Raw genomic sequence first — 19,811 nt, 5'->3', positions numbered from 1 at the left:
GCCCACGCAAGCTCTAAACTGTCTACACCTGCAACTCGAGCTGTGGCGCCCAGCTGATACCTGCAGAGGCATCTGCTGAATTCTGACCAGGGATGATGCTGCTGGGATGGGAGCCGCCCAAAGAGGGTGGGTGCAGGGGTGCCCCCCTGTGGAGTATCTGTGCCTCCCCTTGAGATGCTTTCACTGAAGTGACCCAGGAGGCAGGAAGTGGAGCTGAATTCCTAGGAAACATTTACTCCCAGTTGTGGTTTCCAAGCCCTTTGGACTGTGGCCCAATTCAGGGGAGCAAAAGACTTTGTGGCCCACTGAGTCCCTTCACTCCCACTTTGCAGTGGGAAAGAATTTGGTAGTAACAAAGGATTAAAGGAGAAGAGAAAACTAACCAAAGTGGTAATGCAGCAAATACTCAGCACAACAATCAACAGAAACTCCTAAAAGTAATTTTGTAAGTAATGTAAATTAACAGAATAGAAGCAGTTTAAAACCAAGAGAGTGCCGACGCTGTATTGCAGCCACCAAGGGTCATGGTTGCAAACACCAGAACCTGCTCTAGCAGGCTTGTCTATAATAGAAGAGGAATTTATTAAGTGATATGAAGTAGCTGAACATCACTCTGCCATCTCCCCATAATCAATTGCTGTAAATTCCAGTTTCAATCTTGGGGAGGTGGGTCTTCTGAGAAGGAAATAACCAAGCATAGGAAGGGTGTTCACAAAGTGCTGGGTAGCTGAAAAAAAGCACACAACAAATGTCTTCTGCACTAATAACAAAACGCCCTTCCTGAGAATAGGAATTCCAGCTCTTAGCCTGGGTGCATACACAGAAGTTTTGCTGTATTGTTTGGTGATGGATAATGGTCACCCTTCTTTACAGAATAGAAAATGAATATTCTCAGTAAACTCTTCTAACGCACTAATTTTATTAATGCCAAGGTTTATTAACCCTCAATAACTCACATATTATGTTCCTAGTTCCTTATAAAAATGAATTCCCATGTAATACACTTGCCTGTAAGAACTGAAGAGAATATACATATTTTTTATGCATTTTTCATTCTTTTAGAAACCCTTACTGTCTATCACTGGGCCAGGGACTCTGCTTTGAGAATTATAGATTTAAAGAATTGAGGCCGGACATGGTGGCTCACACCTGTAATCCCAGCACTTTGGGAAGCCGAGGCAGGTAGATCATCTGAGGTCAGGAGTTCGAGACCAGCCTGGCCAACATGCCAAAACCCCATCTTTACTAAAAATACAAAACAAAATTAGCAGGGTGTGGTGGTGCATGCCTGTAATCCCAGCTACTTAGGAGGCTGAGGCAGGAGAATCGCTTGAACCTGGGAGGCAGAGGTTACAGTGAGCCGAGATTGTGCCATTGCACTCCAGCCTGGGCAACAGAGCAACACTCTGTCTCTCTCTCACACACACACACACACAGAAAGAATTGAGACCCATAATAGCAGGGGCATTTCTAGGGCCCTATTAAAAGATCTCTGGGAACTGTGAAAGACCCAGAAGAAGAAGGCTTGATTCTTGCCATCAGGGAGCTTTTAGTCCAGCAAGAAGCATTAGGCAATTATCCAGCGACAAAGGTGGATGGCAGGACAAGATAGGGACCATGAGACAAGTTAGTTAACTTGCCTGAGGTCTCAATATATAGGAAAAGCAGCATTTGAACCCCGGTCTGTTGGATTCCAAAGCTGACTTTTGCCACTACTCTGTCCAGCAGGCTGACAAATCAGTGATCAGCTGATTTCCTTGTGTAGAAGAGGTGATCCAAAACTTGTCCAGATATATCAAACTGAGATTTCTCAAGCCTTTCAGTGTTCACCTCCCACTAAAGTAGAGATTTGTCATTCTCAACTGGAGGAAGACTTTTATAGTTAGAAATTGGATTCCTAATCCCATGTGGCCTCACATGGATTAAAGAGTAATTATTTACTATAGGATTTCAGAAAATAGAGAAGTATACCCAAATAGGCTCTCCAGATGGCTTCCTGGGGGAGGTGGGGTCTGGTGAGAGGAAAGGGTAGGATTTGAACAATAGGTAATATGGGGAAATAGTGGTCTAGTCAAGTGGCACCATGTAAGAGCAGACATAAAACTTTGAAGGAGAGGCTTAGAGTGCAGTTCTTGTGCAGTGAGAACTTGCCATTCCTCCTGTGTGTTGACATGTTTCTAGGGTCATGGTTATTAAGGAAGAAAACACAGAACGGACCCTTGTATGGATTCTATTACCAAGGTACTGTGTGATATTGAAAACAGGGTTAGATTAGGTGACCTGAAAAAATCCTTTTTAGCTCTTGTGAACCTTGAAAACATCATGTTAAGTGAAAGAAGCTAGTCACAAAAGATCAGAGTGTTATATGATTCCGTTTATAGGCAATGTCCGTAATTGGCAAATCTATACAGACAGAAAGTAAATTCATGGTTTCCAGGGCGTGGGAGGGAATGGGAAGTGGAGTGAAGGGAATAGGGAATAACTGCTAATGAGTAGGGCATTTCTTTTTGGGGTGGTGAAATGTTCTGAAAATAGATGGTGATCTTTTCAACAAATGGTGGTGGGAAAACTGAATATTCACACACACAAAAAATAAAGTTGTCTGGGTATGATAGCTCACGCCTATAATCCCAGCACTTTGAGAAGTCAAAGTGGGAGGATTGCTTGAGGTCTGGAGTTTGAAACCAGCCTGGGCAACATAGCAAGCCCCCATCTCTACAAAAATTTAAAAATTACGTGGGGCTGGGCATGGTGGCTCATGCCTGTAATCCCAGCACTTTAGGAGGCCAGGGTGGGTGAATCACTTGAGGTCAGGAGTTCCAGACCAGCCTGACCGACATAGTGAAATCCCATCTCTACTAAAAATACAAGATTAGCCAGGCGTGGTGGTACACACCTATAATCCCAGCTACTTGGGAGGTTGAGGCAGGAGATCACTTGATTCCGGGAGATGGAGGTTGCAGTGAGCCGAGATCACACCATTGCACTCCAGCCTAGATGACAGGGAGAGACTCTGTCTCAATAACCAAAAAAAAAAATTAGGTGGACATGGTGGTACGCACCTGTAGTGCCAGCTACTCAGAAGACTGAGGTGAGAGAATTGCAGAGCCCAGGAGTTTGAGCCTGTGGTGAGCTATGATTGCACCACTGCACTCCAGCCTGGGCAACAGAGTGAGATCCTATCTAAAAAAAATTAATTAATTAGTTAAATTATACAAAAGAATGAAGCTGGAAGCTTTTCTTATACCATATACAAGATTATTGCAAAATATATCAAGAAGAAATTTTTTGCAAATCATATGTCTGATAAGAGGTTAATATCCTAAATATGTGAAGAACTTGCACAACACAACAACAACAAACAAACAAGCCAATTCAAAAATGGGTAAAGAACTTGAATAGACATTTCTCCAAAGAAGATATACAAAAACCAATAAACACATGAAAAAGATAGTCAACACAATTAGTCATTAGGGAAATGCAAATCAAAACCACAGTGAGATACCAATTCATACCTACTACACCTACTAGGATAGCTATAATTTAAAGCAAACAAACATAAACCAGGTGTTGGTGAGACCATGGAGAGATTGGAATGGCCAGGCAGGCATGGTGGCTCTTGCCCGTAATCCTAGCACTTTGGGAGGCCGAGGTGGGCAGATCACTTGAGGTCAGGAGTTCGAGACCAGGCTGGCCAACATGATGAAACCCCATATTTACCAAAAAATAGAAAAATTAGCTGGGCATGGTAACACGTGCCTGTAGTCTCAGCTACTGAGGAGGCTGAGGTGGGAGAATCACTCAAACCCAGGAGGCGGAGGTTGCAGTGAGCTGAGATCGAGCCACTGCACTCCAGCCTGGGCAACAGAGTGAGACTTCATCTCAAATAAATAAATAAATAAATAAATAAATAAATAAATAAATAAATTGGAACCCTCATGCATCGCTGGTGGGAATGTAAAACAGTGCAACTGCTGTGGGAAACAGTTTGGTGGTTTCTCAAAAAGTTAAACATAGAATTATGGTATGACCCAGCAATTCCACTCCTTGGTATATATCCAAGAGAACTGAAAGCAGGGACTAGAATAAATATTGGTACACCAAGACCCACGGTAGCATTATTCACAATAGCCAAAAGGTGGAAGTGACCCTGTGCCATCATGGATGAATGGATAAACAAAATGTGGCATCTACAGACAATGGAATATTAATCAGCCTTAAAAATGGAGGAAATTTTGATATATGCTACAACTTGAAAGAATCTTTAATATATAAGTGAAATAAGCCAGATCCAGAAGGACAAATATTAGATGACTCCACTTATATGAGATACCTAGAATAGGCAGATTCATAGGGCTAGAAAGTAGAAAAGGAGTTAGCAGGGGCGGGGAGTGGGAGAGAATGGGGAGTTATTATTTAATGGGTACAGAGTTCAGGTTGGAGATAATGAAAACATTTTGGGTATAGATCATGATGATTGGCCTGGTGCAGTGGCTCACACCTGTAATCCCAGCACTTTGGGAGGCTGAGGTGGGCAGATCACTTGAGGTCAGGAGTTCAAGACCAGCCGGGCCAACTTGGTGAAACCCCGTGTCTACGAAATATACAAAAAATTAGCTGGGCATGGTGGCACATGCCTGTAATCTCAGCTACTCAGGAGGCTGAGGCATGAGAATTGCTTGAACCCAGGAAGCAGAGGTTGCAATGAGCTGAGATCACACTGCTGCACTCCAGCCTGGGCAACAGAGTGAGACTCTGTCTCACACACCAAAAAAAATTTGATAGTGATGATGATGATGGTTACACAACACTGTGAATGCATTTAATGTCACTAAATTGTACATTCAGTGGTTAAAATAATAAATATTGTGTCATGTATATTTTACCACAATTTAAAAAAATTAGATTGCGGCCGGGCACGGTGGCTCAAGCCTGTAATCCCAGCACTTTGGGAGGCCGAGACGGGCGGATCACGAGGTCAGGAGATCGAGACCATCCTGGCTAACACGGTGAAATCTCGTCTCTACTAAAAAAATACAAAAAATTAGCCGGGCGTGGTGGCAGGTGCCTGTAGTCCCAGCTACTCGGGAGACTGAGGCAGGAGAATGGTGTGAACCCAGGAGGCGGAGCTTGCCGTGAGCCGAGATCGCGCCACTGCACTCCAGCCTGGGTGACAGAGCGAGACTCTGTCTCAATAAAAAAAAAAGAATCCTTTCCAGCTTTGACAGTCTCTGATCCATCCACCCATCTATCCATCCATTTATGTATTTGATTCAACACATTTTTATTGAGTTCCCATCATTGTAAGTGTTAAAAATGGGGTGAGAAAGAAAACAAACATGATCCTTGCCCTTTCCTTGCTTTACATTGCGGTTTTAAAAAGTAATCATAGCCAAATGTATTGAGTGTTTATTATATCCTGGGCACCCGCACAAGCACTTTGCATACCTCATCCCTTGCGGTCTTCACACGGTGTACTGAGCTGTGCTCTTTTTGAATAAGGACATTTGCTCAGGGTCACGCAGCCAGGATTTGAACCTGGCCTGTCTTACCTCAAAGCCCGTGCAGCTGAGATCCAGCCACCTGGAAATGGGGTCTTCCCAGGAGACCCGAGTGAGGACCGTCTGTCAGGCTGGCTGCTGTGGTAGCATTGAAGGGAGAATTAAACAGGAGGTGGCATGACCTCCTCTAGGGAGGGGTTTGGAAAATAAGGTGTAAGTCAATGAAGGTTTGTATAGCCATTTACAGTAATCATTACAAAGCAGGTAAAACTATACTTTTTTAAATGGTTATATAATAGAATTTTGAATACAAAATTGGATTTGTAATTGAATTTATAATTGAATTTCTACTATTATATTAAAAATAACTAATGTATTTACTCATTGAACAGGACTATGTACTGGACTCTGTTCCAAGTGCTTTGCATATATTGTCATCCTATTTAATCTTCCTGACAGCTCCATGACTTATAGGAAATACTACTAGTCCTATTTCACAAGCAAGGCAACTGAGGCACAGGGAGGTTCAGTAATTTGAGCAAGGTTATACAGTCAGTCAGTGGCAGAGCTGGGATTTCAGGCTATAAGCCAGGCTATAAATCTACTATAGAACTTGCCCTTCAATTATGTTAAATATGCAAAATAGGTGAACATGAAAATTGCAGTAGCCAGGTGGCAGAATTGTGTTGACATCCCATCTCTTTCCCCCCAAATAATTTATTTTCTATTTTCCAAGGATACATCATAATAGTTATGATTCCTAGACCACCAAGGAAAGAAATCACATGTAACTATGACCTTCTTTGGTCTTCTTCTCTTTACCATTGTATTTTGCTGTATTTGATTTTGAATTCCCCTATGCACATGCACAAACTGGACAGTGCCATTGGATATGCAGGCAGTGTACGGGTAGATATTCGTGGTGTGCTTGGAGGCATTGCCACGGCCTGAAGGTCCTCTCTTGGCTGCAGCTGCCCCCACTCTGCTGCAATCTTCTGGGGAGGGCGTGTCCCCTCCTCATCAACACTGAGGCTCTTTCTTTGAAAAAACGTTTTTCTAACTCATAAGAGTCTGTTGTACCATGGTTAAGAGCAGCATATTAGCATCAGAAAAACATGGATGCGAATCTTGGCTCTGATGGTCTCGATACCTGGGCAACTGCTTTAGGCCTCTGCTTTGACTTTGGACAATAGAAGTAACAGTACGCAGGGGTGTCCAAGGGAGAGAATGCAGTCACGGGTTCTTAGTTTCTGTTTCTGGTTAGGCCAGTAAAGACCTTTCCTCATCCCTCTTTTCCGCTTATCACTAGAGACAGAAACTAAAACCCATGGCTTCAGGCGCTAAAAGCCTAAAACAAAACAAAACAGAACAACAACAACAAAATAAGGTAGGTTGGACAAGCTTGGCAGAGCTTTTTTGGGAATAGGATACTGTTTGGATTGGACCAGAGTACCTGGCTCATTGTAGGGTATGGCATGTCAAGATTTATCTGACATCTTTTTTATTATTAATTCGTGAGGTTATACATTTCTCAAATATTAACCATTTGTATTTCTTCTTTGATGAATTGTCTGCTCATGCCACTTCCTCATTTGGCAGTTGGCAGTTTGATTTTACAGTATGTTTAAGTCAAGGGCCAAGAGCATTTTGGAAGCGTCCAAATGAAAAAAAGAGATGCAGAGTGGAGGTCTTTTTCCCTGCAAATCTAATGCCTTTTTTCCCTCCAAGGAGCATTTTTCATTGGTTAGTGCAGCCTCCTCTCTCCCTACAACTGACCTGGTTTCTTCCCTCAGAAAATTACATCTGCTTTGTAGAGTCAATCTTTAGAATAGCTGATTTCCCTCCTGGATGGCTGCACCCACAGGTCTCACATGCATAATTTCTTTCTCTGCCTATTTAAGTTGCATACTGTGGGAATGACTGTGGCTGTGACCAGTCTGCTCAGAGAGGCTCTATTTGAGTGTGTGAATACCTAACAAGCGTGCCCTTCTCAGCCCTGTGCAATCACACAGCCCACCAAAGCGCTGACCTTTCTCAGTAAAGCGCAAAAGCCTAAGGGATTGCTTAGATAAAAGGCACATTCTTCAGATAGCTGAACCTCTTTTCCCCTCTGGCCTAGCCCCCATCTTGCTGGAGTTGGACAGTTCATCTTTTTTTCCATCATGGGGCAGAAAGGACCTGGGCCATAGAAGTTGAGCATTTCTAAATTGCAAAAGGAGCCAAACTTCCCTCCAGTCCCGTGATTCTTGTCAGGAAAGTTCTTGTGGATAAACGTGTTTGGTTCAGGAGATGGTCTGTGTGGCTTGGTGGGAGCATGAAGCTGGCTGCTGGTCTTAAGACATATGTCTGAGGCGGGGATGCTGGTATCCCAGACATGGCAAAACCATGGGGAGAATTCCCCCCAAAAAAGCACAGACTCCTCTAGAGAAAGCGACTGTGGCTTCTCATGAAGACCTTCCCTCAAGGTGAGGCCACCGTGTACCTGGACAGCACCAGCATTGAAGCTTGTGTCCTGCTATTTGTGTGTCCTCTGAATTCGCCTGCATGCCTGGTTCAGAATGTGTGGTTTAGCAGAAAGAGTATTGGCCTGGGAGACAGACTATATGGGTTTGAGTTGAGGCTTTGCCCTTTTTTTCTTTTTCTCTTTTTTTAGCTCTGTAACCTTGGTAACAGGTTGTTTCCTCATTTGGAGAATAGAGGATAACATTCCCTGTTCTGCTCACCTCCCTACTTGACCATGAGTTCAAATGAGTGTCCTGGGTAAGTTATCAAGACAGAAGAATTTCTTCTCCCCTTAGAGACATAGACAGTGGGCACAGTGCCTGTCCCAGCACCTCATGCTAAGCCCAAGAACTGAGCCTGTGTTAGTCCATTTTGCATCGTTACAAAGAAATACCTGAGACTTGGGTAATTTATAAAGAAAAGAGGTTTATTTTGGCTCACAGTTCTTCAGGCTGTGCAAGATGCATAGTGCTGGCATCTGCTTCTGGTGAAGCCTCGGGAACCTTCCAATCATGGTGGAAAGCAAACAGGGAAAAGACTGAGAGTGAGAACTCATTACCATGGGGAGGGCACCAAGCCATTCATGAAGGATCCACCTGCAGATCTCCTGAGGTCAGGAGTTTGAGACCACCCTGGCCAACGTGGCAAAACCCCATTTCTATTAAAAATGCAAAAATTAGCCAGGCATGCCTGTAGTCCCTGCTACTCAAGAGGCTGAGGCAGGAGAATCATTTGAACCTGAGAGGTGGAGGTTACAGTAAGCTGATATCGTGCCACTGCACTCCAGCCTGGGCGACTCCATCTAAAATAAAATAAAATAAAAAGGATCCAGCTCATGACCCAAACACCTCCCACTAGGCCCACTTCAAACATTGGAAGTCACATTTCAACATGAGATTTTGGAGGGGACAAAACATGCAAGCCTTTCCCCAGAAGGAGGAGGTCTGGATAAGTCAAGGGAATGTGATGAGGGAGTGTGGATGTGTGGATGGGTGCGTCTTTTGTGTGTGTGTGTGTGTGTGTGTGTGTGTGTGGCATCAGATCCAAGCTGATTGGTGGCACTGTTGCAGAGACTACTATAGGTAGAACTAACTTGAAAATCCAAAATCTAAAATGCCTCAAAATCTGAAATTTTTTGAGCACTGACGTGACACCAGGAGTAGGAAATTCCATACTAGACCTCTTATGACAGGTCACAGTTAAAGTGCAGTCAAAACTTTGTTGCATGCACAAAATTATTTCAAATTTTATGTTTAAAATTACCTTGAGACGGTGTGATATGGCATATATGAAACGGATAAATTTCCTTTTTAGATTTGGGTCCCATTCCCAAGATATCTTATTATGTATACGCAAATATTCCAAAATCCAGAACAATTCAAAATCCAAAAAACTTCTGGTCTTGAGCATTTCGGATAAAAGATACTCAACCCATATTACCTTCCCTCATTCTGTAGTCTTTTAAAATCTGATAAGAGGCCTGGAGGCTGTGGGAATAGCAGAGTGCTCCCTTGACATGTAAGAAAGTGGCCGAAGAGGTCGCCTACGTTCAGAGCTGCAGGGATTGTAGATAAGTTCAGTTCACAAACTTTACAGAGCAGTCAGCCTGTGATGCTGGCCAGGAGACAGATGCAGAAGCAGCAATTAGAATATGATGCCACACGCTGCAGTAGCAGGCAGACAGGGACAGTGGCAGCTGGAAGGATGGTCACTGCACTTGGGGATGTCTGAGTGGAGGAACTGGACAGGCAGAGAAAGTGAACAGCATCCCAGGTAGAACGTGGGGTCTTGCAGGCAAGGCATTGCTCTGGAGGAAAACATCTCACCTCCCTGTCCTGGATAAGGAAGAATTTATCCCGGGAGAGGCAAAGAGAGTGCTTATCTTGCTCACATAGATAGACCAGAGGGGAAGGGCGGGTGGCTGGAAAGGCGTCGGACCTGGAAACATGGAGGGCTTTTCTTCCGCCTGCATCTTAGAGAAATGCTGTGTGTCTCCAGCTGTTCTCTGGCCAGTTTAGAAGGATGGTCAATGATCATTTGAAGTGTATCAGAGAAGCAGCTTGCTCCGCAGTATATTTTTCAATACCCTTAGAGTTCAAGGTATACTTTGGATTCTTTTTTATTCTGATGATGGGTCTGCGTACTCAGTTAACTGGAAAAATACTTTTACCAGCTGAGAAAAGTAATGTTGGTATTCCATAGACTTGCCTACCACCACGTCACCCTGTTTACTTTGCAAAGTCTCCTAACCTCCATCTTGAGCAAGAGTCTCTAGAATCTTCCAAGAAAAGTAGGGAACTTGATCCAGGGCAATGGGAAGAACACAGAACTTTACCCCCGGACTCTTTGCTCCTGGATGACCTAAGGGAAACCACTTAGACTGTCTCTCATTTTCTTCACCTTTACAATGGGGAGTTTCGTCCCTGGTCTGGCTGCTTCAAGCACTGATGCAAGGATAAATGGGACACAGGACGGAAAGTGCTTTGCAAGTGCACCAGGCTCGATGCAGGCAGTGTTTCAGGGTGACACTCCTTGCCAGCATCAATTTCAGCATGGGTTAGACAGGAACCTGCTCTGTCTTGGAAGGCACATCCAGACAGTCAGTGTCAGTGAAGGTCAGGGCTGCATCTGATGTGTCTTACTGTGAGGCTTCATTTCCCAGCACAGCCTCACTTGGTTAGAGCACCAAGAGGTGAAGGAACAAGGTCCCTCTAATCCTTTTACTGAGTCTGCATAAAGGAACCCAGACGCTTTCCTGGTCTGTCCTGGACCACCCCCGCTCCTTCAGGTCCAGGAGCAGCACAGGGTTTGGAAAGCGTGGAGTCTGGTGCCTGCACCTCACACCTGTCTCTGCTCCTAAGAACTGCAGCAGCTTTGGGCTGTAGGAAGATCCTCCACTGTGCTTGCCCGGGACACTCTGAAACCTTGCTCCTCTGGCAGCTGCCTGCTCCCTGGCTCCTGCACCCTGCCTCTCGGAGTCTCTGGTCTGCGCTGCAGTTAGAAACCCTGCCTGGAGCTGGATCCACCGAACAGTAATTTGGTCGTCACAGCAGGTACTTCCTTGCTTTTTCCTTCCTGCCAGAATTGGGTGTGTTTTGGTGCTCTAGGGCAGCAGATTGGTAGAGCAGTAGGAATAAGGAGCTGCCGGTCCAGCCCCAGGAATTTACTGGTCATTGTTTCTGTCTCGGCTCTGCCCCGACAGACTTCCGTTTGTTTAATGATCAGAGGCTTCATGTGGTCCTGGGACCCCAGGAGAGGGTAGGGAAGGATGTTTCTAAAGCAGAGCCAGGAAGAAAGTGATGCACTACTGAAGGGTTTCAACTCTAAGAAGGCTACGTCCTCATTAGGAACAAATTCATTAATGAGCCACATCAGCTGCAGGGAGGAAGAAGGAGCTCATAATTAATTATAGCTGCTCAGATGAGCTGCCAGATTCGGAGGAGTCAAGAAGCAAGATTGTATGTTGTTTGGATGTCTTTAGATGTCAAGAAGGAAGATTGTGTGTTGTTTGGATGTCTTTAGATGTGTTCCTCCGAAGCGATGGCAGCTCTGGGAACTAACTTTCCAGTTGAAGGATGTGAGAGTTTTTCCTCTTTCTGCAAGATCCAGTCTTGGCTTATTGAGCAGTGAATTCCTTTCTGATCCCACTCACCTATTCCCGAGAGCAAAAAGGAAGTCAGTATTTGCTTTTCCAGCAAGGTCACGGATCACCTGACGAAGTCCTTTAACAGCTGCAAAACATTCGCGGCTGTGCTGAAGGCACGAGCTATCAGCTCCCGCCCTGCAGCCCAAACCTGGCTTTCTGGGAAGGAGACGAGTCCTCCCTGCTGTGGGCTATGCAGCGGGAGGATGCAAGGGAAGGTAATGTGGGCACAGTGTTCCTCCCGACTGTTTTCTCTTCTTCGTGAAGCTCCAGATTCAGCTGCTGCAATGCAGGCGAAAATGACAGACACTTGCAAAAAACGTGGGAATGGAGTTAATGAGATTGTGCTAATGTGTCATTTGTTAGGCAGGAGTTATCTCTTTGTTTCCCGGGTCGGCAGGAAGTGAGCCCGCTGGAGAACTCGGTTGGCAGAATCTTTCTCAGTGCTTCTCACCTCCCCTGGTGTCCAGGCTTCGGCCCTCTCAATGTTTAGAAGCAGTGGTCAGATGCCTCCTGCTTCTTGGCACAGGGAATATTTACGCTTGAAAGGCTGGGGTCCTGGGATGGGGAAACAGGAAGCTCTCATCATCTTGGCATGATCAGTCCGAGGTATGGGTGATTTTTTTTTTTTTCTCTTTTGGAAACGGTGCTTTGTCTTTGCAAGGGGTCATGCAGAGATTGGCAGGGTTGCTGTCTGGTGAACTACCTTGATAAATACTTGACTTTGTAAGGTTGAATTCTCCAAGAATTCTCATGGCAGTGAGGCTGAGACTTGAGCCAAGCTGTCTTTTCAAAGAAATCCAAGGTGCTATTTATTTTGGCATGCAGCCTGCTCTGGGATGAAATACCACATTTTTATTATTGCAGAATAAAAAGAGGTTTGAAGAGAACAAAAGTACAGAACCAGGTTTGTTTCAAGACTAAGTAAGGGATGGTCTCTTTATATTTGGATTTGAGGTTAGAAATGAGCTTGAAAATGGCATCGTAAAAGGAGTAAGCGTGGAGAGGAGAGGGTGCGGACAAATGCCACAGGAGTTGGGCTGCCCTGGGGAAACCCGTGCTCCTGGGCACTGAGGGTGGATCCGGCTGGAACGGTTTCCAGTCTGGCCTGGTAGCTGCACGTGGACTATCATCGCTGTCTGCCAAGTGACTGCTTCTTTGCTGGATTTTGAATGGTCAGCCTTGGTCCTCACTTCCTTACCGCCCCCCCTTGCCCCAGAGGCTTGGAAAGGAACTGTGGAATGATGGAGTCACACAAGCTATCCTGCTCCTAATTAACTGGGTAACTTTGGATTGGCCACATGGACTCTTTGTGCCTTAGTTTCCTCGTTTGTAACTTGGACATGTTCCTGTTTCCTAGGATTGCTTGTATGAGGGTGAAATGAGAAATTATACTCAGTAGCTGATTCCCAGTGTAAGCGCTTAGCTCCTGTTAATTTCTGTCCATGGGTTCCCTTTGAAGACAGATAATTTTGCTCCTTTTATTTTGTTCATTTGGGAACCATGGACTGAGTGTCTGCCATGAGTTAGACATAAGGAGTTGAGGGTGACACGGGAACGAGACGTGCAAGAATTCTGATCTTCACAAGCTTACAGATTAGTAGGGGAGAACAGCTAGAGAGAAAGCAAGCTGTGTATGCCCAAAATATCTAGAATATGATGAGCTGTGGAGAGAGGTTGGGCCCTAACTCTGGATCCTCGACCCTGGCATAGGACAAAAACAAACGGAAAGTAACATAATAACACCAGGTATTTAAAGGTTCTGAACACTGGGGATACAACTTAACAGAATGGGTAAGAAATGGCTTTATGGTCGGGTGCAGTGGCTCACCCCTGTAATCCCAGCACTTTGGGAGGCCAAGGTGGGTGAATCACCTGAGGTCAGGAGTTCAAGACCAGCCTGGCCAACATAGCGAAACCCCATCTCTACTAAAAATACAAAAATTAGCCGGGCATGGTAGCTTGTGACTGTAATCCCAGTTACTCAGGAGGCTGAGGCAGGAGAATGACTTGAACCTAGGAGGCGGAGATTGCAGTGAGCTAAGATCAAAAGAAATGGCTTTATGTCAAAGCTTTAAATGCTCCAGAGAGTTGCAAAATTCCGTTTTAAAGGGGAACTGTGTCCCATAAAGCTATTTTCATATTCTGTTTTATTGCGAACAAGGTAGTATGCATGTGTTGATGTGGCAGTTATTTTTACCTAACCTAACTACATTGAGCATCTGCCCATGGGAAGGAAACTCCCTTAGCTAAACTCCACGATGTCTGTTGTGAGGACCACAGAGGAAAGTGGAGAAGGCTGGGAGTGGGAGTCGGGGCTGGAAGTGGTGACTTGTGCACATGACAGATCTCTCCTTCCTTCCTGTATTATGAGCCCTTTAGAGTAAAAGTTGCCGAGCCCCCTCCTTTGAGAGTTGAGTGTTAGCTCCACTTCATTTCTGTAGCCTTGAAATGATTAATTTTAGTGAAATCCAAGTCTAAGAGAAATCTTAGAGGTCTCTACGGAGTTATTTTTAATGAAATTTGACCTAATGTGTGCTGAATAATTCTTTAAAGTCATATGATCTGATACACGACGGGCTGAATTCCTAATTCTAACCAAAGGCTAAGTGTGTGATTGAAAAGTCCCTGGGCTGATGGTGAGAGTTTGTGTAGCCAAAAGTTCAGCTGGACCCAGGTGGCCCCCTTCTCTGCAGTAGGAGCTCTCCAGCCTTGGAGAAGCAGAGCTCTCCTTTGGCCCAGGAGGCTTTACAAGAGAGCAGTTCTCCTTTAAGCCCAGAGGCTTTTTGTGTGTACTGTGGGAGAGGCAGAGAAGCACCAGTCAGAAGCATTTCCCCTCACAAGGGGAGCTAGGATCAGTCATAGTGTCAGGGAACTGGGCTGACTTACAGGGTGGACAAAGGTTTACAAATCACTTTTGTTCCCAACCCAGGCTTGGAGTTGGCTAGACTTGAGGGCAGATCCTGCTGTAACACTTGCTTGTTAAGTGACGTGGATCAGCCCTGTCAAGTCTCTCAGCCTCAGTCTCCCTCCCTGGAAAATGGGAATAATAATAATAATCTTTGGGTGATGGTGTAAAGATTGCATGAGATAATTCATGAATGTCAAGTACTCCCAGCTCTGCCTGTTGCTTAGTAATGTTACAGGGGTGGGAGGGAGAGGGGAGCAGGAGAGGCTGTGATGGTGGAGATGAAGGGCCAAGCTTAGGGTTTGCCACCTCAGTCTCTTCTGCAGGCTTCACCTGCCACTGCCTCCTGCATGCCAGCATCACCTGCTGGAGGCTGCAGAGCTGGGGTGGTGAGAGAGGCAGTGGTATTCTCTGCCTGGGAGCTTTCTCTTTATAACAAGGGCAAGCCTGCCTCACCTCCAGGTTAGAACCTTCCACACCTCTCCACCGTCTGCCTCCTTGGTGGCCACTCTCAGCCTCTGCAAGACCACCTACACTCTCAGCTCCCTTGTCGCTAACTTCTCCAGCTCTCAGTTTTCAACAAACCAGGATGTGCTGCTGCACTGCTTGCTGCCTCAGAGGTAAGCAAAGTACTCAGTGTGTCAATCCTTCTGCAATGAGTGTCTCTGCTTCTAGAACACATGCCTGCCCTTTGGGGCTCCATCCACCTGGATAGAGCAAGGCCTCTCTGGCAGCTGCTTGGCAAATGGGCTGGAGGAGATGAGGCAGAAGCAGCGCTCGCAGGAAGAAGTGGTGCTAAACTTTCTGGTGGCAAACTTCGGCATTTCTCTCTTATTTGACAGGCCTCATGTTTTCCAGCCCTCTTCTCGAGTTACTTTTTGTCCCCTTTTTTCCATCCTTGGTTTCTGGGGGCCACCCATCATCCTTTTCTTTCCCTCTCAGTTTCTCCCAATCCTTCCCTCATCACTGGTTCACTTTCCTGGTCTGGAGTTCATTGTCAAGTACATTGGAATTCCTAAAACAACCCTGCTTCCACTGCTGTGGTGTCACAGATAATTCGTTATTCTGATGGATGTGGAGTTACAATCATAAAAAGCCAATTTCCTGGGTGATTTATTGTAATGGGGGCAGGAGCTAGGATGTTTACCATTTGAAGAAAGAGTCCTGGAAATGGATTAAAACTTTGGGGAGAAGCCGGGCGCGGTGGCTCAAGCCTGTAATCCCAGCACTTTGGGAGGCCGAGACGGGTGGATCACGAGGTCAGGAGATCGAGACCATCCTGGCTAACCTGGTGAAACCCCGCCTCTACTAAAAAAAATACAAAAAACTAGCCGGGCAAGGTGGCGGGCGCCTGTAGTCCCAGCTACTCAGGAGGCTGAGGCAGGAGAATGGCGTAAACCTGGGAGGCGGAGCTTGCAGTGAGCTGAGATCCGGCCACTGCACTCCAACCTGGGCGACAGAGCGAGACTCCGTCTCAAAAAAAAAAAAAAAAAAAAAAAAAAAAAAAAAAACTTTGGGGAGAATTTATGGTCAAACCTCAAGGCACACTAATTCAGAGCCAGGGCAATATTCTGCTTGAATAGTCACCCATGTCTTCGGGCCACCCAGGTTGAACTTCCCCTTGTTCTGCCCATGGTTAGAAATCACCTCTAAGTATCAGCTCCCTGTCAGTACTTGCAATTATCTCATCTCTATCTTCTGTTTGAATGACATGTCACACATCATTTATAGGTACTCTGATTCCAGCTTTCTCACAAAGTGGATTATAAGTCTCTTCCCAGGATGGGGACAGGTAGATTTCAACTCTTGAGATTACGGAAAGTGCCCTGTGCTGGTATCAGAAGCCTAGGTCTGATACTAGCACCTTCACGAATATTCTGAGACACCTTAGAGCAATTAACTCCTCAGCCTCAGTTTCCTCATCTGCCAAGCAAGACGGCTGGACCAAATACTTCCACTTCTTTTCATTTCAACTATTGCTAATATTCCATGAAGAAACATTCAGAATTGGACTGTAGAAATGTGTACAGGTTTTTAATCTTCCTCCTCGGAGGACTGTGAGGTCATGGGCACCCTGGGAGAAAGGCAGGGATGGGTGTTACTTTCTTTAGTGCTATGTTTCCCCAATACTTATTCAAACTCTAATGAGACTCACCAATTCTGTATCCTCCTTTCTTTCAGAACTCTCCAACAAGTTTTACAGACTCATCTGATGAAGAGTGCCTGAGACACTGAGGGTCAGCGCTCCAAAGATGGAGAAGACAGATGGTAGGCAGGCTGCTTTGTAGGGCCTGTTTTAAGATAAGCACTTGGGCTGGGAAAGAATTGTTGCCACAAATCCTGGAAATAGCCTAGGAAAGGCTTACAGGAGATACCCCCAAACAGGCAGTGCTGGTAGGCTTAAGCATGTATTTCAGATTTTGTGTATCTCCAGCCCTAGCCAAGGAAAGAGGCACAATATGGTGAAAGAGCCTCCATTCATACCTAAGTGATTCTACAAGTCATTTAATGTCTTTGATCCTTAATCCTCACATGTATCAGTTAGCTTTGCTGTGTAACAAACAGCCCAACAATTTAGTGACTTAAAGACATTAATTATTTCTCAAAAGATTCTGTGGGTTAGCAGGGCCATTATTCTGGTCTGGGCTGGCATGGCTGATCTTTTCTGGGTTCATTCACATGTCCATGGGCTTCTGGGTGACTTGGCTGGGGCTGGATGACTTAGAATGGCCACACTCACATATCTGGGATATCAGTAGTGACTTGGGCATGTGTCTCTCATCATCCAGGAGGTTGGCTAGGGCTTGTTCACATGGTGGCAGAAGAGTTGAAGCACAACACAAGAACAGACTGACTCCAATGTGGAGATAATATTCCAATCTCTGCATATGTCATATTGCTGTTGACCCACTGCCCAACACAGTCATAAGGCCACATCTAGTGTCAGTGTGGTAGGGGAGTACCCCAAGGGTCGGATATTATTGTGACTATCTTTGCAAACAGTTGACCACACCTTGTCTATAAACAGGTATTAATACTATTTCATAGGGTTAGTAAAGAACTAAATTACACAATGCATGGAAAGTTGTCGAGTAACAACTACCTAGCATAATGAATGTCGGAATGTTCCCCTCTTCCCGTCCCCAGGAAACTTGCAGAAGGCCACAGTCTAGACCCCAATCTCCTGACTTCTAATGAATTTTTTTTCTAGATCACCAAATATCAGGAAACAGAGAGCCTCTAATTACCCTTGAATCATATGGGCCTCCACCAGTGCAGGACTTAGGGACCTGACATCAGCTCCCGCCCTGCCTCTTCTTCCAAATGCAGTTCCCATATATTTCAATATTTCAGTAGTTGCCTTTCTCCCCAGAGAGCTGCCTTTTCAGTACATCCCTGGCAGTGGTCCCACAGAACACCCACTCATTCCCTCAAAAGCCCCAGGGGCCTGTCAGCCCAGCTGCCTCTAAGTCCCTTCTCAGCACACTGGGGAGGTCTGCTGTCCACGTGATCGCTCATATGAGCTCAAGAAAGGCTCCCTCCTTTCAGCCATGGGCCTCCCAGAACAGGGACAAGCCTTCCCAGAGGGGAAGGCTTCCTTCCCTGTCTTGGTCTTTGGAAGAGTTTCGTTTTACTCCCCTTCTTTATGGCTTTATTTTCAGCCACTTTCTCTCTAGTTTCTGTTTTTCCCATTTACTTCAGAGACTGAATATAGGCTTTTGAACTTCTCTTTAAACGCTTTAAACGCCTCTAGTTGGTTCACACTTTAAACGCCTCTAGTTGGTTCACTTACCTGCTTTACTTCACTTGTCCCTTCAGATAATTACTGTGGTTCTCCCTCCTTACCTTGTCCCCTTCAAGTCCCCTTTTCTCCTGTCTGTGTGTAACTCTGAAGCTGACTGTGTTTGTAGGTCCTATGTAAGGGTCTAGTGATCTGTTGCACTCTTAAGCAAGACTTCATAGGGAATTCCAGGTAGCTCTGAGCCTCCTCTATCTTTGTTTTTTCTTCTCCCCAGACTCATTTTCCCACTTTCTCCAGAAATATTTTCTTGGACTCTCATTCCCTCTTGAGCTGTAGGGAGACAGCACATGCTCAGTGAATCCTCCTCTGCCGCATTCAGAACCTGCCCACCCTTGCTGTTAGGGTCCTTCAGTGAGTGTCTACTCTGGGCTGTGTTCTCTAGTGCATTCATGCTAATAGTGACAACAACTCTGTAAGTTAGGCGTTGTTATCTCCACTTTACAAATGGAGAAATTGAGGCAGAGGGAAATGAAATAATTTGCCCAGAATCACACAAGTGGGAGATGACAGCCAGGATTCAAATCCAGCCAGGTTGGCCATGTGCTGGTTTATTTCATCTGAATTTCATTTTGAGCAGAGTCAGGTCCTCCTAACTGATTCCCACCCTGGCCCAGTGCCTGGAATTCTGAGCTCCCGCATACCTGCCACCAGGTAGAATGAACAGGAGCAGAGCTGCTTGTGAGGGCAGTCTCTCAGCCTATCAGCTCAAGCTCCCTCATCAAAGCCCAGCATTCCTCTTGTGCTGGGAGAAAGAGAAGGAATGCAGAGTGGCAGGTGGCAGGCAGGGCAACATGATGGATCACTATGTGTGTGTATGTGTGTGTGTGTGTGTGTGTGTGTGTGTGTGTGTGCTAGCTTAGGAAAGCACCTATTAAACCTGCTATTAAACCTGTCATCCTTGGTAGCTGCTCAACCTCACTTGCCCTCCTCTCCCTTGTGGAAGATTCTGCCTTTAAATCTGCTGTTTCTTATTTGATGCTATGATTGTATTTGTGCTCTGGATCTGTGCCCAGAAGCCGTTGGGCAAATCGGTGCATTTCTAGTGAATTGAGGCAATAAGCAGATAAATAATGCAGCCTCTCCTTTAGGAGAGCTCTTTGCCTTCTAGGTCATAAATCTGCCCTCTACTTAACTTTTGGTAAATATCTCTTCTCTGTTTGGCCTGTCCTTGTAATCCGGGGGGCTGTTGAGCAGACCAGTAGGTCTAAGAGTATAGCCAGTGCAACTTGGAAAACTAATGGAGAGCAATGCAAGATATTGTTCTCATTTACTAAAATTGCCAGTGTGTTTCTTTGTGGGGGTACGGGAAGGTCGGGGAGCAAGTTGGTTTAAAAAATTGTGTGAGTCGGCTGGGCATGGTGGCTCATGCCTGTAATCCTAGCACTTTGGGAGGCTGAGGCAGGCGGATCACCTGAGGTCAGGAGTTCAAGACCAGCCTGGCCAACATGGTGAAAC

General features: G+C 45.5%; 1 protein-coding gene across 1 annotated transcript in view; it reads left to right on the top strand.

The window, feature by feature from the left end:
• KANK4 (KN motif and ankyrin repeat domains 4) overlaps nt 1-19,811 on the top strand; it is a 116,066-nt gene that overhangs the window by 38,648 nt on the left and 57,607 nt on the right. Inside the window, exon 2 of the mRNA XM_011988930.1 lies at nt 16,736-16,822. Within this exon, the coding sequence (XP_011844320.1) occupies nt 16,807-16,822 (16 nt within the window). The 5' untranslated portion in view covers nt 16,736-16,806. The remainder of the gene's footprint in view (nt 1-16,735; nt 16,823-19,811) is intronic.

This window comes from Mandrillus leucophaeus, unplaced genomic scaffold, assembly GCF_000951045.1.
Source record: "Mandrillus leucophaeus isolate KB7577 unplaced genomic scaffold, Mleu.le_1.0 Scaffold341, whole genome shotgun sequence".
NCBI lineage: Eukaryota > Metazoa > Chordata > Mammalia > Primates > Cercopithecidae > Mandrillus > Mandrillus leucophaeus.
The sequence above is the reverse complement of the archived record's forward strand: the minus strand, read 5'-3'. Positions and strand labels throughout refer to the sequence as shown.